Genomic DNA, 23685 nt, shown 5'->3' with positions numbered 1-23685 from the left:
CCGCGTGGAAAAACAATCCCAGGAAGCACCTCTGGAGGTGAACTCTTTACTGATGCTTGGTGCTTTTGCAGCCTTCATCTTAGTCAAGCTTGTTCATCTAAGTTTGCAAAGTGGTCCAGAATTGCTTAGAGATCATCTCCCGGGATACGCCATCAGAGAGCCATAACATATGGGATTTCTTGGCTCAGCTGGTGTTCTTAGCTTTCTGATCTGCAGAGTTCTGTGAAGGGTCCTAATCATATATTCTGGTCATAACTCTGAACCCAGCTACAGAAGAGATGGAGTGAGCCTAGACTTCTCTCAGGGGGCTGGCAAGGATGATTCAGCTGGATGAGACACTACTGTTGGGATCCAAATGGCTATACAGCTGTGCAGCATCCATGTGAAGGGAGCTCTCAGACCATGAAAAATGTTGTCTCCAAACTCAATGGTAATATTGTGGCTCTGGTGATGAGTAAAGATTATATCTACTATGCAGACTAATCTCCCCAAGTTCAGGGGCTGACTTCAGAGAGCTTTTGCCCTCTCTTCTAACGTCATTTCATTTATAAGAACTATTTAGTAATAAAGTTCTCTATTAAGCATGTTTTTAGTACCTTGAACAAATGCTTACTAATTTATTAGATACAGGCAGGAATGGCAGCCAATGTAAGTGACGGAGGCAGACTCAGGTTGCAATCAACATTGTGGGTTTCAGGAGACAAAAGCGGGCTCCACAAATCCTGAGATTCCTTCCCTACATAGAGACCTCAAGCCACACTGTGAATCCAAATGCTGATAACAGCCAGTCAACACCAAGTCCCAAGCAACACCAAGTCCAAGGGTTCTCTGGGTGCAGAAAAGAGCTTTCTTGTTTCTATTGAAAATGAAAGTGGTAATTGGGTCTTTGAAGTCCAATGTCATTTACTTATAAAAGGCATGTACAGAAGTCCACACTGTTGTTTCACTGTTTGAAAATCTTGGCACATATGCCCTTGAGAAGAGTTCATTAAAATTTCATTGTGATTTTAAAGCACTAACAGTAAGAAAATATGATGTCAAGTCCCTAGGCTTGCATTATGGATGGTGGATTCAGGGCTTCCCCAAATTCCTTCATCTTTTTCTTCCAGATTTTAGGATGAAGACGATGGGAGTAGAATCATTTTCCTCTCGGACGATGATTGTCTTTTCAACATTGCACACGATTCTCAAGCTTCTGCTATATTCCTGTCACTATGCAAGAAAGTGGAAACCGTGGAAGCACACAGTTATTTATGAAACAAGTTCTGGGCCTTTGACAGGAGGGAAATCTGTGAGGTCTTAGTTCTCTTTAGTATTTCTATGACCTGCGACATGAAAGCTTCTTTCCTTTGGTTGCTTGTACCAATGGAAGTTTCTAAACATTTCTCTTGAGATAATCCCAATAAGCTTCAGGGGCCCCTTATCAAAGGCTGTGAAGAACATGGCAAGAAGCTTTTTTACTCTTATCCTCCAGGAGCCTCAGCTGACTCTAACAGTTGTATTGTGGGTACGTGTTGCTGCTGCTGCTGCTGCTAAGTCGCTTCAGTTGTGTCCGACTGTGCAACCCCAGAGACGGCAGCCCACCAGACTCCCCCGTCCTTGGGATTCTCCAGGCAAGATCACTGGAGTGGGTTGCCATTTCCTTCTCCAATGCATGAAAGTGAAAAGTGAAAGTGAAAGTCGCTCAGTCGTGTCTGACTCCTAGCGACCCTATGCACTGCAGCCTACCAGGCTCCTCTATCTATGAGATTTTCCAGGCAAGAGTACTGGAGTGGGTTGCCATTGCCTTCTCCGGTGGGTACGTGCTAGGTCAGATGAAACAAGGATCACTATGGTAGGTGAGGACAACTGGGGTGGCTATAGTCATCTGAACTTCTTCCAGATGGATGACAGATCATCCAAGAGATACTCTTGTTAAATTCTTGGATACGTTAATGCTCTTCTCTCTTTGGATAAAGAATCAGTGAGGAATATGTAGCCCATGGCACTTGCCCTGAGAGGGACTCACAGAGCTCACTAATTGGTCTCCAGTTTGCCACTCCTATCATGTGTGGGCTGAGAGCTCCCAGGAGCATCAACTAATCAAGCTCCTCTTCTGACAATGTGGGGGCAGATCCCTGTCCACGTTCTCTTTCTCCTTGTCAGCATTTGTCTTGCAACTCCTGGGTCCTGATGTGAGAGCATGCCTTTGAGGAGGCAGAAGGCAGGAGGAGAAGGGGATGACCGAGGATGAGATGGTTGTATGGCATCACTGACTCGATGGACACGAGTCTGAGCAAGCTCTGGGAGTTGGTGATGGTCAGGGAAGCCTGGCGTGCTGTAGCTTACGGGGTCGCAAAGAGTCGGACACGACTGAGTGACTGAACTGCAAGCACAGGATTATCTCACAGATGCAGATATCTTACGAGTGCTTGTGAGTCCTCTTGCTTGAGGACTGTCTGATAACACAAAAGAAACTCAAGAGCGAGCATTCAAAAGTGGACAAAGGACTCCAGAAGATTGTGTGGCCTTCCTTTATAATCCCTCTGCATTGTGAAGTCTGGCTTTGTTCACTCCAGTAATTGCATCATCACAGTATTATTTTGATCTTTACTCCCAGAGGAGGATTTGTTTAAGAATCAGGATTTATAGGACTGGACAGCTCTCCTGAAGCCTAGTAAATAATTCTGTATATCTGGCATTTTGAACAATCACAGCTTTGGGGTCAAGGTTGGAATTTTACAAATGTAATCAGAAGCTAGCATTTCCCATATGTGTTTTGGGACTTTATATTCAAGGGAAGTGAATAAAGTAACCATCACAGAAGTGATTTAAAATGTTGATGTTTTCAAAGAAACAGGAAAAATTAAACACCTTCTTAAATTTAGCTATGATTTTCAGCTTTCTCTAATGAAATAGGAGGTCAAGCCCCAGACTTAAAAGATCCATAAAATTCTTGGAAAAGATGTCCAAAAATATGTTTTTGATGACTCTGTCTTGACTTGAGAAATGAATCCATGTTGCATCCTACCTTAACTTCTGGACTAGGGAAATTGGGTTCCATTTACACTAGGGTGTATTAGAAACAAGTAAGTGAGAGTGAAAAGGAAAATACCTCTTTTTATTTTTAGGAGCAGGTGATGATGGATGTGCGGTCTGTGGGCAGTGGAGGAGGGGCTGGAATGCCAGTGTCCCTGCAGGCCTCCCCCAGCCCCTTGCATCCTGAGATCTGTGATTCGTAGACAGAGAAACTGAAGTCCCCAGTGACCATGCGGTCTGCCACGGTGATTCTTCACCAAGACCTTTCTTGAAGATGCAAAGAGATGGATATCTCCTAACATAAAGAATTAAGATTCAAAATATTCTTGTTTTCTGACAAAAATATAGTCATTAAAGAGGAAGCCACTGCCAAATTTCCTTTCATTCTGAAACTAATCTATTTTATAAAAAAAAAAAAATCAAGTAGTTTCCATCAAAGAAAAGGTGGACCCAGATCTCCAAAAGGAGATTCTTAATTCCTGCTATACAATCTACTCTGGGAAATGTCACTGGGTTAAGAAGGTTCTTTTGCTGGGGACTTGTCACAAGGAGTTCAGACTTGTCTAAACTCTTTTACGCTGGTGATTAGGTAATCAAGTCATTCTTTCCTGTTTATGGAAGGCAGGAGTGTGCAAATAAACAGCTCTGCTCTCTTTGGCGCCCACTGCATGGAGGTGTCTGAATCAGCATTGTGGATCCTGGCCTTTTCTCTGGTATAAGACAAAACCACACTGCAACATAGGAACTAGCTGTGCTATAATCAACGCTCATATAATAAGGAAGCCTGATTACAAGAGAAAATTTAACATTTTGAATTTCTAACTTTTCGCACCAGTAGTTTTTGCTTTTCCTAAATGATCCTCATAGGGAGTGTAGTTCCCTGGAAATAGAAGAAAGTGCTTCTTGCTGCCATTAAAGATTAAAGAGAGGCTTCTCCTTCTCATTTCTGTTCTGAAAAGAAAAAAGAAGGCACCACCATTGTTTCCCTCCTTTGTATCTCGCACCCCCTTCCCTTCTACCAACAAGGTTACTGGAGGGTTCCTTTGGCACTACAGTGTTGAGTTTCTGGCAGGAATGCAGCTGGCCACAGGCGAGACGCACAGAGGGCAAGCTGCCATGCGGGGAGACGAGACAGGGACAAAGGAAACGCTCATCACACAATGACAGGTAATAGAATTCCGGGCCAACGTCCTTTCATCTGAGCCACTATGACTAGCCCATTGCTTCTTCAATGTCCTGTGACATTTTCTGGTATTTATGACTGTCAACCTTCCTCTTGAATCGTGTGCACTTTTACCTTGATGTATTTCTTATCTGGAGGGGAAACAGCATTTGCAATCCCAAGGTGGAATTTGCTCTTACAGAGTGACAGCTGGGTGTGCAGGGGAGGTGGGAGAGCCTGCTTTGACTTCTTGGCATCCAAATAAAGGGATGCTCCTCAGGTCCGGCCGATGATCGTCCACGAGACGCTAGATGGAGCACCGCCCACCCCCAACCCCTGCCATGAATCTCCGTGACCGGATGAGGGGAGACTTTCCCTAAATCCCTCGTCATTTGACTCAGACGTGATACTTTAATCTTATAAAAGTCTGACATCCATAAACCTTGTGCAACTTGGTGGGGTGAGCTGAGGACTCTATAAGCAAGTGAGAGAAAACAGAAGGCGCTCTCTCTGGGCTCTGATTTTGGTTTTAATAAGCATGGGTCCCCTTCCGGGCTGGGAGGCTAAGAGGTCAGCCTGTCCTTAGTCATGCAGAAAAAGGAAGGTGAAGGGGGAGCCGAGTTTAAAGAAGCAGGCGGGCCTCCTGAGTGACTCGGGCCACTTCTCTTTCAGGGGGTGTCCAGGGCTGTCATGAGATAGGATGACTCTGACAGAAAGAAGCCACCCAGAGGCGCATAGGGCGGTACCGCGGCACGTTCTGCTATGGAAAAGCAGGCCGGGCTGCTGGCGCCGGTGGGAGTGGCTTTGCGTGCTGGCAAGAGCACTGGCTGGCAAACTGTGGGACTCTGAGCGCCACTGGAATAGGAGGGCCCAGCCTCTGGGAAGGACAAGAGCTGGAAGCCTCTGCAGAAAACCTGGGCTTTCACCGTGGCTCAGAAAACCAAGCCTCAAGTTCCCATTCTACTTCTTAACGGTTAAGTGACTGTAGGCCTCAGGTCCCTGCAAAGAAGTGGATAATACACGTGCCTTCATGGGGTGATGGCTGGGTGTATGAAATGATGCAGTCAAAGCCCTTAGTACAGAGCTGGCTACACTGTAAATACTCAAATATCAGAAGCCATTATTATTGATGTTAATAAGTATAAGGCATTCCAGAGCCATTTATAAACAGAGCGATGGGGTGGGGGCGGACATGATCAATAAAAACTAATTTCAGGATATAAAACAGAAAGAATGAAGCCATTAAAAAAAAAACATGAAATAAGAGGGAGCTCCGTTTGTTCAAAATTCCTTCATCCCTCAAAATCTTTGGGGCTTGCCTCCCAGTTTCTGTAAGACTCAGGAGGGGACTTTCAGAGCTGGAGAGGCAGCCAGTGTCCTGCCTCCTAAAGCCATGTGCTCACCATCTGATCACAGATCCTTTCTTTGAAAAAAAAAAAAAAAAACATGGAAGGGAAGAAGTTAAAACGTAGATACACAAACCAGTTGATTCAATAAAGACGTTTTGGTGAGTGTTCATTCCAGGATAATAAACCAAGCAAATGTCTGGCTGTGTTTAAAATCAACAAAACCAGCAGGAAAGGCAGAAAGAAGGGAATGGAGTGATCAGCTTGTTTTGAAAGCTGCCAACAGTGCTGCTTCAGCAGGGGCTAGTGCTGAGGAGCCCCCTGGAGAGGGGAAAGGAGACAAAGGCAGACAGGTCGGAAGCCGGGGACAGGAGTGAAGGGGAGGACCCCAGGCCTAATGGGCTGCAGATGTGGCCTGGGGCCTGCGGGAAGCTTCCTCCAGGACTCCAGGCCTCTCTGGGAGTACAGGCCTAGGAGGCCGTGGTGGGAGGGGTCAGTGCTAGAACCAAGACCTCCCAACCAGACCATAAATTTGATTTAATGGGCTACATGTAATGAGCAGTACAATGTGCCAGCCTGTGCTAAGCTCTTTACGGGCATGCTTGTCCCCATTTCATAGGTGAGCAAACTGAGGCTCCGAGAGACCCTTAGACCTTGCTCACAGTTGCTCAGCGGTAGTCATCTGCCTCATTCTTCAACCCCAGCTCCTTAACACAAAGCTGTCATCCATTTGGCCTGGGCAGGTCGAGCCCCAGGGTATGCTACCAGCTGGTTGAGAGCCGGGAAATGCAGGTTGGGAGAGAAAAGGTTCCGAATCCCCTGACTGTGAATTCAAATCCAACTGCTGTCTAGGACAAGCCGACCATAATGTCGTCGGATGAAAGGACTCTTGGCCCAGCTCCCGCATGCGATGGGCGCTCCCCAGAGTGCCCGGCAGACGCAGGCAGCGTGCAGCCCCCCAGGGAGGCCCGGCCGGGCCCGCGTACCGATGGTGCAGTGCTCGCCGTTCCAGCCCGGGCTGCACTCGCACTTGCCGTCGCGGCAGGTTCCGTGCTCCGCGCAGCGCGGGTGGCAGGCGCGCTGGTCGCAGGCCGCCCCCATCCAGCCGTCCTCGCAGCGGCACGTGCCCCCCACGCAGACGCCGTGGCCCCCGCAGTCAGCAGCGCAGATCTCTGTGGGGTGGGGGGAGAGAAAACAGGCATTGAGCAAGCTTTTCTGGGGAACAAGGGTCACACTTGGCTCCCCTCTGTCGGGCTCCGTGCGCTGTCAGGGTTCCAGAGGCTCGGGGCTAATCCCTGTGGACAAGGACCCCCTGAGAGAATAGTTCTCCCCACAGAGGCCTGTCCCCAGCCCCCCTCCTCATCAAAACAGGATGGATTGCCTCTGCTCTCTTTGCTTCTCCCTGTGGCCAGCCTGCTCCCACTTTTGTGCTTGCCACTTCCAAAAGGGAGCAGCCTTCGGAACAGATGTGACGGAAAGTCAGATTTAATTAAAAACCAGTTATGTGTGAAAACAAAGTGAGGATGAGTCCCTGATCGCCAAGTCAAGTGCTTGTGGGTTTGGCTGGGGTGCATGAAGGGTCCTGGGCTTGCGTTTCACTCCAGCCTTGACTCTAATTGAGATGGGATGAAAGGGAGGTTGGCCCTCCAGCACCCCACGGGGGTAACTCTGGGTGGCTGTTCTGGGCTTTTGCTGGGTTTATGCTTTGTCTTCTTGCTCATGGCTTCACCCCAACTCCAAGCGCCATCGAAATGGCCTTTCCCATTCAAAGCAATACTGACTCAGGGGTGGGGGCACTTCACAGCCAGAGTGGAGTTGCCCAGCCCTTCACAAAGGCCTGATTGTGAGATGGCGCAACACACGCATGACCTGATTCACAAGCCCCTCAGGCTTGGGGCCAGTGACATCTTCATGGTTGCACGGGCAGAGGCTGTGGAGGCTCTGAAAACAACTGCTTTTTAGGAAACCAGTTGAACAAGTGGGGCCCTTGATGCTCTTGGCCAGGGCTGTGATGGAGCCCCTAATTAGATTCTGTGCCTTGTGGCCCAATGTTCTTCAAAAGAAAATCCCAACACCTTTAATTTCTTTCCAATTAGACTGACTGGCACCCGCATCAAGTTGCATTTGCCCATTACCCCTTCCAAGCTGTACTTCTGATTTCAAAGTTACTAACAGTTTAAGTACTTTTGAAAAAGGAAAGAAAATAAAATTAGATTTCAGAGGCTCAGAACTTTCATCTTAATCTACGAGGCAATGGCTAAAATGTTCAAGTGAAAAGGAGAGTGAAAAGGCTGGCTTAAAATTCAATATTTAAAAATGAAGATTATGGCATCCGGTCCCATCACTTCATGGCAAATAGATGGGGAAACAATGGAAACAGTAAGAGACTAACTTCTTGGGCTCCAAAATCACTGCAGATGGTGACTGCAGCCATGAAATTAAAAGATGCCTGCTCCTTGGAAGAAAAGCTGTGACCAACCTAGACAACATATTAAAAAGCAGAGACATTACTGACAAAGGTCTGTCTAGTCAAAGCTATGGTTTTTCCGTAGTCATGTATGCATGTGAGAGGTGGACCATAACGAAAGTTGAGCACCGAAGAATTGATACTTTTGAACTGTGGTGTTGGGGAAGACTCTTGGGAAGCCCTTGGACTGCAAGGAGACCAAACCAGTCCATCCTAAAGCAAATCAGTCCTGAATATTCATTGGAAGGACTGATGCTGAGGCTGAAACTCCAATAATTTGGCCACCTGATGTGAAGAGCTGGCACAATGGAAAAGACCCTGATGCTGGGAAAGACTGAAGGCAGGAAGAGAAGGGGACAACAGAGGATGAGATGGTTGGATGGCATCACTGACTCGATGGACATGAGTCTGAGCAAGCTCTGGGAGCTGGTGATGGACAGGGAAGCCTGGTATGCTGCAGTCCATGGGGTTGCAGAGAATTGGACATGACTGAGTGACTGAACTGAACTGAAAAATACTCAAGAGTTAAAAAAAGAAAACAACAGTAAGAGTGTCCATATCTGAGGTGTTCCTACACCTGACATCTTGGCCAGCAAACTAGCTAGAGAGGGAGGGTGTGCCTACGGTACCACACCAGGTTTCCTGGCTACCCAGAAGAGAGAGAGGCTGCTGGAAAATGTGAGGAAAGAGCCCTGACCTGGAGCCAGGGGATTTAGTCTCTATCCCAGGTTCAGGAGCAGAAGCTTTGTGACCCTGGTCAGGCTCCTTGACTTTGCTGGTGATGCTGCCCCTCAGCATTTCTACTGCCCATCAGGGCCAGCAGAAGTGGACAATGGAAAGTGGTGTGGCAAGAAAGATTTCTCAGGACAGTGATGGATGTCACTGGATATCCAAGGACTGGGTTTGCACAGTTCATGCCTGCTCAGCCACTGATCTCCTGCGTGACCTTGGGGAGGTCACCTGCCCTCTCCGGGTGTCAGCTTCCTCATCGACTGCAAGGGGAACCAGACGGCAACTGAGACTGTGGGAGTCTCCGATGTAAACATCCTCCACGTTGCACAGCATCGTGCATCTGCAGGGCTGGGCCCCTCCTCCTCTGAGAAGTTGCCCACGATTCACCTGGCGGCGGCTGTCTTGCTCGATGCCTTTCCAGATGACATGGTAGACTGCTCTTCCATTTCTGTGTGTGTCACTGTCGGACGCAGGACACCCTGAGGCTGGATGAAGTCTTCTGATCGCCTCTAGGCCTGATACCCAGCATGGTTCTTGGCACAGAAAGACCCTTAATTAAGGTTTGTTGGAAACAAATCCATGCATGCCTGGGGTTACCGGTGCCAAAGAATTTAAAACAGTTCAGGTACACCCTGCCCAGCCTGGCTGACAGTCAATCCAGGCCTGTCTGTCTGCTGTAAAAACTCCCCAGTGAGGGTGCAGCTGTGGAGCAGTGTCAGGACAGCCAGCAGCCCTCCAGGAAGGGGGATTTCTCAAGGTGTTCTTCAAGCTTCCTTCCCTTCTCGCTCCCATGAACAGCGTGTTGGGCTTCCCTCAAGATGAAGGCCGACAGTCTCGGGTCCCTGGGTCTCCCCGTGTCTCGAGTCTGAAATTTCTAGCCCTACGGCACAGCGCTGCAAGGACATCCACCCAGGTGCCTCCGGAGGTGGGCCTGCACTCAGGTCTGGCAGAGACCTTCACCTGAGAGCTTGAGGGAAGGTCAGCTTAGCCTTCGTTTGGGTTTACTCAGTGCATTTCCCAGGTAGCAGTTTATGGTGTGAAAGTAACTGCAAACAATGCTTCTATTCACTGAGGTGTGAGCCTGGGGAGGGACAGGCTGTATGGGCCAAAGCCTTGGTGTTGGGGGCCGCGGGGCTCTTGGGGTTCATAGTCTCGGTGTTGGGGGTTGTGGGGCACTTGGAGGTCACAGGGCTGAGAACAGAAGAGGCAGGTCTTCCCCAGCATTTGAGGGTCTCACTTCAGGTCCTCATATTGGGTAGTTCCTTCTTTTACTAATTAACCTGGAGGCAGTGTGTATGGAATATCTGAAGACTTGGTATCAGGTATGACTCCAAAGCTTGGTTCTGCCCGTTGTCGAACCTCAGACAGCAGATTCAATTGCTCTGAGCTTCACTTGCTCTGCAAAATGGGAATGGTGACAGCACCCACTCCAGAGGGAACACAGCCCTGATGTACAGTTTATCCTGATTCCTTTATTCTTCCAGTAACAGTCCACGCCTGCCTGCTTTGTGCCAGAGACTGTGCCTGGTGCTAGGAACACAGAGCTCGACAGGACACAGTCTCTGCCCCTAGGAGATCGCTGAGCAGAGAAAGCACAAACTGATGGCTAAGATCATCTGAGTGATTTACAGCTGTTACTCACTTCGGCACCTTTCTGCTTATGTGCAATGAATAAAGAATCCTGGATCTTAGGATCGGACAGATTCGGGATCTGTTCTTGGCTTTGTCCCTTACTGGCTGGGTAATCTTCAAGGTGTCAGTTATGCAATTCACTAAATCTCGATTTCATTTCTGTAAAATGAGGATAAATAACTCCCACTTCACCAATCTTACAGGGCTGGTGTTAGATTAAATGAGATAATGTGGGGGAAAGTCACTTCTGGCTTAATACCGTGACACTTATATCAGTTTTTACAGTTTACAAAGCCCTTTTCACGTACAGTTCCTCACTTAACTATCACTGCAATGCTGTGTGAACACCTGGCTATTATCCTTCCAAGAGGTGAGGCTCCCAAGACCCAGAGCGCATAAGGGATTCAACAAGGTCGTGTGTTCCTCTGGTCCTTTCGCCTCATTCTGACAATCCTCAGCACACCTCTGCAGACAGATATTTCACAGATGTGGAGACTGAGTCCCAGACTGGACAGGGGTGGGCTCTGCTCCGAGCGAACCTTCTGGGTCCTCCAGAAGATGTGCCCCCGTTTCTGGTCTTGTTGCTTATCCTTTGTTACGTTTCAGGTCAGACCCTGGCTGTGTGTGAAAGGCAATGAGATTCTCTACGCAGGTTCCCCCATCAGTCGTGCCTACTTTTCTCCTCTGGATATCGCAGGGCTGTCCCTCTAAACAAAATGGTAAACATCCATTTACCACCAGTTTACACAAAACAAGGTGCCTTGGCATGGAGCTGAGGTTGCCTGGCAGCTGGGCACCCCTCCATCAGTCCTTTTACAAGCTGGGCTGTGAGCTCTTGCACATTTTAATGGAAGGGGCCTGAATGGGATGACCTTGATGTTTATGGGGTGCTAACTGATGGCAACGCAACCTGTCGGTGCTGAGGTTCTCCTCTGAAGATGCGCCTCCCGCCTGAGTGCAGGAGGCCCGCTGCTTCGTGGAGGGAGCAGAAGCCTGAGATGCTACTTTCTCATTCAGCCGCAAAAGTTAGGCCCACTGTTATGCTTTTATATTCCTCAATTATTATTTTTTTCTCCTTGAAATGAAGGAACTGCTTTGTTTTTCCTTTTCCGATTCTGCTTTGGCATTAAAGAGTGGTTGGTGAAAACCAAACAGAATGAGGCGAAAGAATGTGCTTTGAGCTCTCCTGCACCTTTTACGTAATGTAAGTGGCACTTTGTGAACTTCCGGCCAGAGCTCCTACATCTCGGGTGTAAACTGTGGATGACACTGACTACTGCGGAGACTTGTTTGCTGAATTTCTTTGCTCCCAGCGGGCACTGGGGATCCCAATGGTGAGCGTGACAGACACGGCTCTTTCCTGACTCTAAGAAGTGACATCCTAGCATGGCAGATGCATGTAACCTAATGAAGTTAAATGAGTTAAGATGAATGGAAGTGAAGCTTCTAGCATGGGGCCTGGCACACAGTCAGGATACAAACTGCACATGCATATTCATATAAGAAAGGAAATGGGGTGTGGTGGCAATGCGGTTCAGATGTGAATTCTGACTTATGTAACATATCTGACACAAGCAAGCATTTGCTAAAGGCTAGGGGACAGTCACGTGATTCACATCAGTACTTTCTGACTAAATGCTGGAAGACTGGGGCCTGGTGGAATCCTTTGATGTACTCTAGAGTACACAATCCACAGGGTAGACTTGGATTCAGACTTCGGCTGCCCAGTCTCCTTGGGTTCTCGTGGAGTCCTTGGGAGAAGTACTTAATCTCTCTGCATCATACTTCTCCCCCAGATGGGGAGAGCAGTAATGGTCCCCTACATGGTGAGTGGTGATAACGGAAGCAAAGGGCAAATGTGTAACTGTGTTATGAAATGTGCTCTGTAAACTGTGCCATGTACATCCTGTTACGCACACAACTGATTGATGGGGACCAAAGGCATCCTGTTTTTCCAGTAGTCATGTACAATTGTGAGAGTCGGACCATAAGGAAGGCTGAGTGCTGACAAATTGATGCTTTTGAATTGGGGTGCTGGAGAAGACTCTTGAGAGTCCCTTGGACAGTGAGGCAATCAAACCAGTCCATCCTAAAGGAAATCAGTCCTGAATATTCATTGGAAGGACTGATGCTGAAGCTGAAGCTCTAATACTTTGGCCACCTGATGTGAAGAGCTGACTCATTGGAAAAGACCCTGATGCTGGGAAACATTGAAGGCAGGAGGAGAAGAAGGTGGCAGAGAATGAGATGGTTAGATAGTGTCAGTGACTCAATGGACATGAATCTGAGTAAACTTTGGGGGACAATGAGGGACAAAGGAGCCTGGTGAGCTGTAGTCCACAGAGTTGCAAATAGTCAGATATGACTTAGTGATTGAACAACATCAACCAGACACCCAGTATCAGTGCAGCTCTGAGTCACCTGTTAGAGATGCACCTCCCTGAAGAGCAAACCAGTTTCTAGCAGTGGCCTCAAACTTTGGGTATGAAGTTACACAGCACAGTACCACCAGCCAAGACAAAACAGGCTTCAAAACCATCTATATGTGTCACTCGGCTTCCTCTTGAAACTAGGCGGAAATCCCTAACTGTCCTAAAGTTCTCATTCCAAGCCTGTAAAGTTCTTGCTCAACTGTGCACGGCCTTGGGGACGAACCAGGTCAGGCCCAGGAACACCTTAGCTTTTCTGCTGGGAAAAGCCACACCCAGAGCACCTCCCCTTCCCCACCCGCTCTGTGCCCGCCTCACTGGCGTCTGTGTCTATCTTCTCTTTAGACTGGAAGCCCACCTGCTGGCAGGCTCTAGTGTTTATTCAATCTTGGGTCCCTGGCATAGCACGTGCCTTCAATAAATATTTGCTGAAAAAACAGATGAATTTAAAAAAAACAAACTCATGGAAGAGACGTTATATCAGTTGGCTCAACTCTATCTCAGAGCCATATTGTACCCAATTTACTTGGTTAAATACAGTCACACAGGGGGTCAGTCTCCTTTGTATTTAACTGTCTTAGAAACTTATCTTCTCCAACCTCCGACTGGAGCTCGCAACCTTAAAGCGTCTCAGTTCTTACACACTCACTCGCATCTTCCTTCACACCAGTGCCCACACCCATCCCCTTTCTATGATGCAGAAGCAGGTGGACACATGATGAAGAGGTGAAGAGGTTGGGGAAATATATATGGTTTGGCTGTTGGTTAACTGTGCTCCAAAGTGTATACCTGAGGGAAAGGCTGCCCCAGGCTCCTCTCATTAAATGTTAATCCCCATATGAACCTGGACAAAGCCTGGGACCTATCACAGCTATGTTTTAATTTGTCTGGATTTACTTTACAATCCCCTTCATTAAAATAACTGGTAAGGGAAATTGTGTCTTTCCTCTGAAGGGAGAGACTTATATATAATTTTCCTATAAAATTTCTTCCACTTGGAAAGATGCTCAAAATTGACACAAGTGGGAGATAGAGGGGACCTCATGCAATGATTGGTGCACCTTCTTCCTGAGCAAGGAACAGATGTAGGTGAGGCTGTCTTTAAAACTCCAGGGATGTGAAAGCAGAGCTGTGACCTCCCGGGAAGACTGTAATAAGTCTGTATTTGGCATTAAAAGGGATCATAGCGAGAACTGTTCTATTCTGCTTAGGATGTGAGTTTCTTAGAGTGATCTTAAGAAATTTTAGTAAGCGTTAAATAATTTTAAATGGCATCACTGACTCGATGGACATGAGTTTGAGCAAGCTCCGGGAGTTGGTGATGGACAGGGAGGCCTGGCGTGCTGCAGTCCATGGGGTCGCAAAGAATCAGACATGACTGAGCGACTGAACTGAACTGAACTGAACTGAATTTTAAATGGTTTCCACTAGGACTTTCTGTTGCATCACTAGCTCATCTGAGTTAGTGCACAGTTTGGGGAATTTGTCTGAAATCCTGGTCCTTGAAAATTCCTTAGGGAATTGGATACTTTAAGTGTGTCCCTACACTAAACAGCATTTGGGGCAAAATATAAGGGCAAATTATAGAACCACTGTTGATGCCATACAAATAATATCTCACTAAATTCTCACAACACCCCTGCAGTTATATTTGTACTCCCTTATCATCACTGAGCAAAGAGCTTGGAGAAATTAAGTGACTTTCTCAGAGGCACTTAGCTAGAATGAAAGGTGACTATGATTAACACAACTTTTTTGGTCTGTAAGCAACAGGATCTGGTTTAGGTAAAACCTCAGATGTAATGTGACATATGTCCTTATTAATTATGTATTACATCATCAGCCCAGCTAGACTAGCAAATCTCTGAAATCAAAATCTGAGTCTCCTTTTTCACCCTGACTCAATGTTTATTGTGTTCAGTAATTTCCTTTCATTTGTCTCTTTACCTGTCTTTTCAACCTCCATTCATCTTTCTGCCTGTCCATCAGCCCATCCATCTGTCCATCTACCCATCATCCAATCAGCTCTTCAGTCAACAGGCCATCTAACTGCCCAATCATCCATCGATCTTCCATCCATCCATCCGTTCATCTATCCACCCATCCATCTATCGTGTGACTTGGGCAAGTTACTCCAACTTTCTGAGTCTCAGCTTTCTCACCTGGGAAACAGAGACACCAGCATCTCAGGCTCACGTGGGGCTGAACGAGCGTCAGGCAATGCGCTTAATGTCACGCACACCTTTTCTAGAGCAGCAGCAGCAGTAGCGTTAGTCCCTCAGTCGTGTCCGACTCTGCGACCCCATGGACTGTAGCCCGCCAGGCTTCTCTGTCCATGGGATTCTCCAGGCAAGAATACTGGAGAGGACTGCCATCCCCTCCTCCAGAGGATCCTCCTGAACCAGGGATCAAACCTGAGTCTCCTGCATTGCAGGCAGATTCTTCACCGTCTGAGCTACAGGGAAGTTCTGAGTATGGCAACTATTTTATGTTTACGTTCTAGAAGAGCCGGGGGGTGGGGTGCAGTTTGAAGCAAGGGGAGGGGTGGGCAACTGAGGTGCCTCTCAAGAACTGGAGAGGACTGGACGTGGAGCCTAATCAGGAGGCTAGGCTTCCTGCTCCTCGTGCCCTCGGGAGAGGTGAGCGGCAGAGACCTGTGCAGGGCACAGGCGAGGATGATGACAGAGTTAATCCACGGCCTCGGGATTCTCAGTGAAGGAGGAACCTCCACTGAGCAGGATGCTGATGGAGAGATGCGGACATTTGAAAGAGCCCCTTGGGGACTCAGCACAAGAACCCGCAAAGTACAGGATGAACTGCAGCTTGAAGGGCTCAGGAGAGGCTAAAGCGCGTGAGCATGCCGTGACTTGGGTTGCGGCGCTCTGAGGCCCGGCCACAAGATCAGGGACAGTGAGTAGCTGGAATAACCCTGGGTTTTGCAAGGGGGATGTGGAAGATAGGCAAAGACATGGGGAGCTGACAGTGATGGAAGAAGGCAGCTGGAGATGAAGGACCAAGGGGGAAACAGACAAGAAGGAGGGTGAGCCAGGAGATGCTGGGCAAGAAGTGGCTTGGACGTGGCCAGGGAATTGCCTTCAGGTGGGTTTAGGGGTAAGAGAGACAAAGAGGAGGAAAACTTAGAAGGGCAGTTTTCACAGTCTCTGACTCTTTGCGACCCCATGAATTGCAGCATGCCAGGCCTCCCGGCCCATCACCAACTCCGGAGTTCACTCAGACTCACGTCCATCGAGTCAGTGATGCCATCTAGCCATCTCATCCTCTGTCGTCCCCTTCTCCTCCTGCCCCCAATCCCTCCCAGCATCAGAGTCTTTTCCAATGAGTCAACTCTTTGCATGAGGTGGCCAAAGTACTGGAGTTTCAGCTTTAGCATCAGTCCTTCCAAAGAACACCCAGGACTGATCTCCTTTAGAATGGACTGCTCGGATCTCCTTGAAGTCCAAGGGACTCTCAAGAGTCTTCTCCAACACCACAGTTCAAAAACATCTATTTCTTCTTTATTGACTTGCCAAAGCCTTTGACTGTGTGGATCACAATAAACTGTGGAAAATTCTGAAAGAGATGGGAATACCAGACCACCTGACCTGCCTCTTGAGAAACCTATAGGTTTTCCAAATAGGAAAAGGAGTACGTCAAGGCTGTATATTGTCACCCTGTTTATTTTACTTATATGAAGAGCACATCATGAGAAACACTGGGTTGGAAGAAGCATAAGCTGGAATCAAGATTGCCGGGAGAAATGTCAATAACCTCAGATATGCAGATGACACCACCCTTATGGCAGAAAGTGAAGAGAAACTAAAAAGCCTCTTGATGAAAGTGAAAGAGGAGAGTGAAAAAGTTGGTTTAAAGCTCAACATTCAGAAAACTAAGATGATGGCATCTGGTCCCATCACTTCATGGGAAATAGATGGGGAAACAGTGGGAACAGTGGCAGACTTTATTTTTTGGGCTCCAAAATCACTGCAGATGGTGATTGCAGCCATGAAATTAAAAGACGCTTACTCCTTGGAAGGAGAAGTTATCTTAGAGATCCTCTAACCATCCTGTGGACAACATGGGCTAAATACAGAAGTGCAGAGTGACATGTAGGTTGGTACTTGAGCAAGTGCTTGACGGCTGCCTTAGGAAATGCTCAGGCACGAGCCCAGCCAGATGGCTAACCGAGGGGTGGGCTCACCGCCCTGTGGCCTCTCCTCGGTGCCTCTGGACAGGCTGCTTTCATGGTCCAGGTGCTCCTTTCCCCCAGTCTTCACATGTTGAACTCTGGCTCCAAGGCTTCCTCTTCCTTGAAGCCATCTTCCAATTTCCCAACTGGAAGGGTCTTCATCTCCTGCCTTCCCAAAGCACTCTATGCAAACCTTTCTTTATCAGGGTTATCAGTCTACCTGTGTTGCCTCCAGAACCCTCCCATCATCAGATTAGTCTCTGCATCCCACACTGAGTCTCGTATAGAAAATGTATCCTTAGACTGCACCTGCCAGGTTCCAGTGCCCCGAGGCAGGGTACTCCATGCAACCATTCAAGGCCCTGTGATTCTGCACAGGACAGAGGCCTTGATATAGGCAAGCTGGGTATAAAAGCCAGCTCTGATATTTCCCAGCTCCAGGAAACAAACATTGCACATAGCTGAGTCTTATTTTCGTCATTTCTAAAACAGCAGTAAAGACAGAATCTGAAAACTGAAAATATATTGAGCATCTACTATGTGACAGGCACCCTTCGATGCTGGGGATTCAGAAATGGTATTAAATTACTTCTATCTTCAAGGAACTCAAGTCTATCTAGGTGTATAAATGGGCATAAAGCTGGCCACCATGCCTGGCACACAGTAGGCTAATTGCAATTTAACCTTCTCTTCCACAGGCCAGAAATCCCTGCATTTTGAATGATTTGGCTCAAATATAGCATCTCTCTCCCTCCCTCCCTCCCCCACAAAATTGGGCAGATGGCTTTTTAGTCTCAGTGCAGGTTTCAGGAAGCAGCCAGAAGGGAGGGAGGCACAGGAAAAGGGCGTCTGACTCCTTCACAGTAATTAGTCTCCTTTTGACATTGAGGCCAAAGCCAAGTCACCCTCCTGTGCCTCTCACCCTCTGTCCCTGTCACGGCAGACGCAGAGCTGCTCCAAGCCGCACCTCGGCTCCCAGGTCTAGATGGCAGGAAGCTAACGAGCCTTGGAGACCACATGGCCTTTCACCTCACTCAGGGAGCTTGGAAAGCTCTCAAACCAAGCAGAAAAGTGGATTCCAGTATGTCAGTGCAGAGCAGTCTCCAATCTATTCTCCCAGGACCAGAATTTCAAGCTTTGTGAAGCACCTATCGCAGGAAGTAGGAACTACTCATCTTAATTGGAGGGTATTCTGGCTTCCTGATTAGGGGAGTTCAAAGCTAGCACGGGGGAAGCCTTCAGACAGTCTGACTTAGCTGAAGGATAACAAGCCAGGACTGGAGAGCAGAGACACCAAAACCGGTGACTGGGATGTGTATTTTTAGCTGGGGCTGAAACAATGCCTGCGTGAAAGGGCCCAAGTAGGTAAACTGAGAGACATCTGGTGTTGAGACCTCCAGCCCTGACATGCTTTTGTGAAGGCCTGCCTCTCTATCCAGTCATGTGCTCATCCATCTAACTCTGTCCTGATTACCTCCACCTGGAAGTCCCCTAGGCACCTCCAACTGCATGCCAAAATTAGAGAAAACTTGCTAAAGCCAAACCCGACCATGTCGCAGATCTGCCTGAAACATCCCAGTGGCTTCCACTGACAGATGAAATCTAAACTCTTTCAAGGCCATTCATGATCTGATGCCTGCTAACTTCCTCACCTCTGATTCCTCTCACTACTGCCACAAATATCCTAAGCTAAGCTACTCCAAGTTTCAGCTTCCCAGGTGGCTCAGTGGTAAAGAATCTGCCTGACGACGCGGGAGATGCAGATTCAATCCCTGGGTCGGGAAGATCCCCTGGAGAGGGAAATGGCAACCCACTTGCCTGGGAAGTCCGATGAACAGAGAAGCCTGGCGGGCTGCAGTCCACGGGTCACGGGAGTCAGACACGACGCTGTGATAAAAGAGCAGCAGCAAGCTACTGCAAACCACTTCTCTTTCCTAGAAAAAGCCACGATCTGTCTCATCTCTGTACCTGCTGTAAATCTTTACTTCCACAATGGGCTGCTGCAAAGTGCTAGCCTTTCTTCTATCTCTGTCAACTCAAATCTAACCTCCATCCCAACTTAAATCTCACTTCCTCCAAGAAGCCACCCTGATCACCCCAGCTGAAAGCAACTGCTCTTTTCCCGAACCCTGGTAGTATCTCCAGGTCCGTACTGGTCGTGATCTAATTTATACAGTGTCACCAAATGAAGTGGCACCTTGTCAACCTGATACATGATCCTCAGACAGTATCAGTGTAAATCTTAGAAGAAAGGAGAAAGTGTTAGTCACTCAGTCATGTTCAACTCTTTGCAACCCTATGAACTGTAGCCTGACAGTCTCCGTGGCCATGGGGTTTCCCAGGCAGGAATACTGGAGTGGGTTGCCATTTCCTTCTTCAGGGGATCTTCCCGACCTAGAGATCAAACCCAGGTCTTCTACATTTTAGGCAGATTCTTTACTGTCTGAGTCAACATTGGTAACAGCCAATGGCAGAGTTATCCAGGGGATAAGCGTGGGCTCTGAACCCAGAGAAGGTGGATCTGAATTCTTTTTTTCTCCAAAGTGCCTTTGGGAAAGTCACTCAAGCTCCCTGAACCCTGGTTTCCAGAGAATAACACTGGCTGCAATGTCAGAGGCTTATGTATTTATTGTTCAAATAAATCATGAAGCACATACATGGAGAAGCTCTGTAAAATGTAAATAAAATATCCATTCAAAGAATAGTCAATATTTTTAAATTACAAGTTACCATAGCAGCAGTTTGATTCAGGAAGACAGCTAGAGATTCTGTACAAGGTTGTCAGCTTGGGCATCCAAACAGAAACCTAATTCTGAAGCCCAATTTCAGGAGGGCTTATATTTGGATACTGAAGGGCTCCAATTGTGAACGAAAATGTTCCCGGGCTGTTGGGAAAAATTCTACTAAATTATTAAGCTGCCAGCTTCTGGTTTATCAAACTTTACCTCTGGCAGTATTTAGCAGCACACCTCTTTGGGCCCAATTTCCCAGTCTTTGGTTAAATTTTAGGAACTGACCATCTCCTTGTGTCTAAGCATCCACACTACTTCCCAGACAACTGGTGGGCTCTTCTCTGCGTCCTTCCAACATACCCTCTGCTTCCTCTGCTTCACTGTCAGTTTCTCGAATATTTACTATTCTGAACTTCAATTTTAGACTGTTGGGAAGGGGCACGGGAAATGTCAAGTCTCAACGGATATGATTCCTTGGGTGAAATTCTAACCTTGGGCTTCCCCTCCTATAACATACCTATACAGAAATAGCCCAGCCCAATCATTTCCTTTTGATGTTTAATTGGATGTCAGTGCTGTGCTTTCTGGGCTGAGAAGCTGATGCTTCTCAGAGAGGCAACAATTCCTGCTACACAAATGAGACTTGTAACAGGGGAGAATGCTCCACACTGAATCTAATTTTCTCTCCCATCCATGAACAGAAGACAATTTCTCTGCCATTAAAGCATTTCACTCAGTCTTTCTGTCATTAATAAGAATTAAATTCTGTTCCCTCAAATCTAAACGTAATTATAGTTTGCCTCGTAAATAAAATTGAATTACCTTTTTCAAAATTTAGCACTACTGCAACTGCTATGTTTAGAGCCTTATTTTTTTTTTAAACTCTGTTGCTACTTTCAGCTTATTTTTTTTAAAGCATTGGGCTTATTTTACTGTCGACTGTGACTTAATTTGTAACAGAGCTTTTCTGATCTGTATCTATCTGGTCATTATTGTTATTAATTATGCTTTCTGTTTTTCTTTTCTTTTTGGTAGGGGAGGACAGTATTAGAGAAGAAATTAGAGACTCAGAGGCTCTAGTTTGACTACTAGAAAATCCCTGTGAGTTGAGGTAGGACCTAGGCTAAGTTGCACTGACAGAGTTCGAGAAAGAGCCTCAACGTGGAGTCTGCAAGGAAAATCTTCATTGTGAACTGAAACAATTTTCAAACTGAGATTTACAGCAAGACATTCAGTGGACCCCGTGACTGGGACCCTGCCTACCTCTCTGGCCTCACCTCACCGTCTACCCCTAGGGCTCCTAGTCTCCAGTCGGGAGAGGAAGGACCAGTGTGCGCTTCTGCACATGCTGCTGCCTCTGCCTGCACAGGCCTCCTCTCCTTTGTCACCAGGAGCCCCGCTTCAGTCCCCTCTGCCATCTGGCTCACAAGTCTCCATCTTGGGGAAGACCTTCCCAGGTTCTTCCCTGGCCCCCTTGTGGCCGAGCACACATGCCTGCCCTCGTGTACCCCAACCCCGCTGCACACATGTCGGTCAGAGGTCTTAACGCTGTATGACTAGGTACTGCCTCTTGAATGGCCTGAGGAAGGCTGAGCCTTGATGCCCAGGCCCAGCACTAGTGCAGGGCCTGAGGAGTGCAGATCCTTGAGGCCCAGCACACGGGGAGGCCAGGAAGGACCGCAAGAGGATGGAGCGGACGGGTGTGCCTCTCAGCAGTGCCTGTCCACTGGAGCTCTGCTGGGATGCTCTGCAGGGGCTGTGCTCCTCTCTCAGCCCAGTCCCTGAGTAGAGCCTGATGCTAGCACCCTGGCGCCCTTGTGCTGGGGTCTGGGGATAAACTTGTTGGCATCTTAGCCACCCCTCGTTTAGACTTGACGATCAGAGTGGGGCAGGGGCTGGGGGAAGCCGAGGGTAGACGGTTTCAGAAACCACAAGGAAACCAAGCTTCTGAGAAAGAAAGTGAGGTGTTCAAGGTCCTATAGACTCCAATCAAGGTTTGGCTTCAAACCTTCAGCATATAAACTTCCCTCAGACTTCAACGGTTAGTGTCAAAGGACTATTTGGCTAATTTAGCTTTAATCATGCATTCTAAAAATATACATTAATACTTTATTTATTGAGTGCTGAGCGCCAGCCACCATGCCAAGCTTTTTATATGTACAAATTAAAGCTAATTTGAAAAGCAGCCCTGAAAGGCAGGTATCATTAGCCATATTCTTTGGATAAGCTGGATCTTAAAAATCTAGCTTGGTCCCACTCCAAATCCCATGCAATTCTTTCTGAGTGTACATGCTACCACCAAATACATACCACTGAATCTCTAAGAGATCCCCACCTGTTATGCCATGAAACTCAGTTGCAGTGAAATGATAAGAATCATAAACCACCAGCATGAGCATTTTACAATCCGAATCTCTGCCATGTACTGCTTCTATGAGCCAGCAACCCAAAGGAATAAAATGTAGCGAAAGGGCCCTCTCAAATAAGTCATTTATGGAAGACGAGATTGGAGCGAGCCCACAGAGCAGTGGAAATGAGGAATGAATTTATGAGGCTGAGGACTGAGATGACTGGGCTGGGGTGTCGGGGAAGGAAGACATGAGGGAGAGCCAGCGGAGGGGCGAGTGATGGCTTTAAGGGATCGAATTGGAAATGGTATTCTGGAAAATGCCACAGAGCCTGAAATCTTCCTTAGGAGCTGTTAGGCTCTGAAAGAAAGGTAGGCTTTTCCAATTTTAAGGACCATCTCAAAAGAGGTGAAATTCCTCCCCTTTTAGGAAGCAGCTCTGAGCCAAGAGGCTGAAAAGCTAACTAAATCACTTGGGGATGGGGTGGGGTAGGGAGGGAGTCCTTCTGCTCAGCGGGGCTGCTCACTGTACCCCTTTATGCAAAGCTGAGGAGGCATCCAGCCCTGCAGGCCTGCTCCCTGGGGAAGAGGGCTGGAAGGAGGTGAGATGATGCCATTCTTGTCCAGGATGGGTTCTGCCTGGCTGGCCCTGCGCATGAGTGAGATGAATGTGAGCTAGGTCTGGAAAGTGAGAAGGGGCCCAGGGACTTGGTTTTAGCCTTGCCGAGTGTAATGTGTATGTGTTGGGGGCGTGGGGGGTGGTGGAGTTCTTGTCGAAGGGATTAGACTGTCTGGCTGGTAGTGTGCTGGGATCTCCTTGCGCAGAGCCTTGAGAGGAAACTCCTCGCTCTTCTTTGATAATTTCCTGCATGAGTCACTCATTCAGCAAGCACTAGAACCTGTTGGCTCTCAGGCTGTGCACAAGGGAGAACCACAGACCCTGCCTTTATAGGGCAGACAGTTTGGCAAGAGAGGCGCATGTATAATACATCTCCCAGCACACAGAGGAGCTTCGGAGAGGCCTTGGAGCCGGATCTGGGTTGACTCTGTGCTGTACCACTTACAAATGAGGGGGTGCTGGTAAGGAACTTAACTCAGTTCTGAGCTTCAGGTTCCTTATCTGGAAAATGGAACTATAATACTGACATCAGACGGTTCTTATGAACCTTACTAAAATCATGGTTGAAAAGCACTTAATTCAGTAGCTGGTACATGGTGAGCATTAACAGACCAATGACTCTTTAATTAATGCTTCATCCTGTGGCTTCTCAGGGAAAAAGACAAGATTAATTGCAAAGAAACCTCTTTGGATAGAAATAAGGCTTGATGTAAGAGCTGAGGACTTAGAGGGCCTACACTTAACTCAAACTCTACCACGGATTAGCTGAGTTACTCTGAGCAAGTCATTTCCTCTCTCCAGCTCTTTCCCATTTGTAACACAATAGCAGTAGCAATCATCATCACCATTATCATCACTAACCTCATCATTACCATCCTCATCACCACCGTCGCCACCATCACAACCACTGCCATAACCACCAACACCTCCATCAACACCATCATCACCATCACCACCATCACAACCATCACAACCACTACCATCACCACCACCAACACCTCCATCAACACCATCA

The 23685-nt window shown here is 47.7% G+C and overlaps 1 protein-coding gene across 1 annotated transcript in view; it reads right to left on the bottom strand.

Moving 5' to 3' along the window:
- LOC120874267 (teneurin-4) overlaps window positions 1-23685 on the bottom strand; it is a 327401-nt gene that overhangs the window by 122905 nt on the left and 180811 nt on the right. Inside the window, exon 11 of the mRNA XM_040255609.1 lies at window positions 6513-6698. Coding sequence (XP_040111543.1) covers window positions 6513-6698 — 186 coding nt within the window. The remainder of the gene's footprint in view (window positions 1-6512; window positions 6699-23685) is intronic.

This window comes from Oryx dammah, unplaced genomic scaffold, assembly GCF_014754425.2.
Source record: "Oryx dammah isolate SB20612 unplaced genomic scaffold, SCBI_Odam_1.1 HiC_scaffold_15, whole genome shotgun sequence".
In the NCBI taxonomy this organism is placed as follows: domain Eukaryota; kingdom Metazoa; phylum Chordata; class Mammalia; order Artiodactyla; family Bovidae; genus Oryx; species Oryx dammah.
Note: the sequence above shows the minus strand (reverse complement) of the source record. Positions and strands in the feature narration are given on the sequence as shown.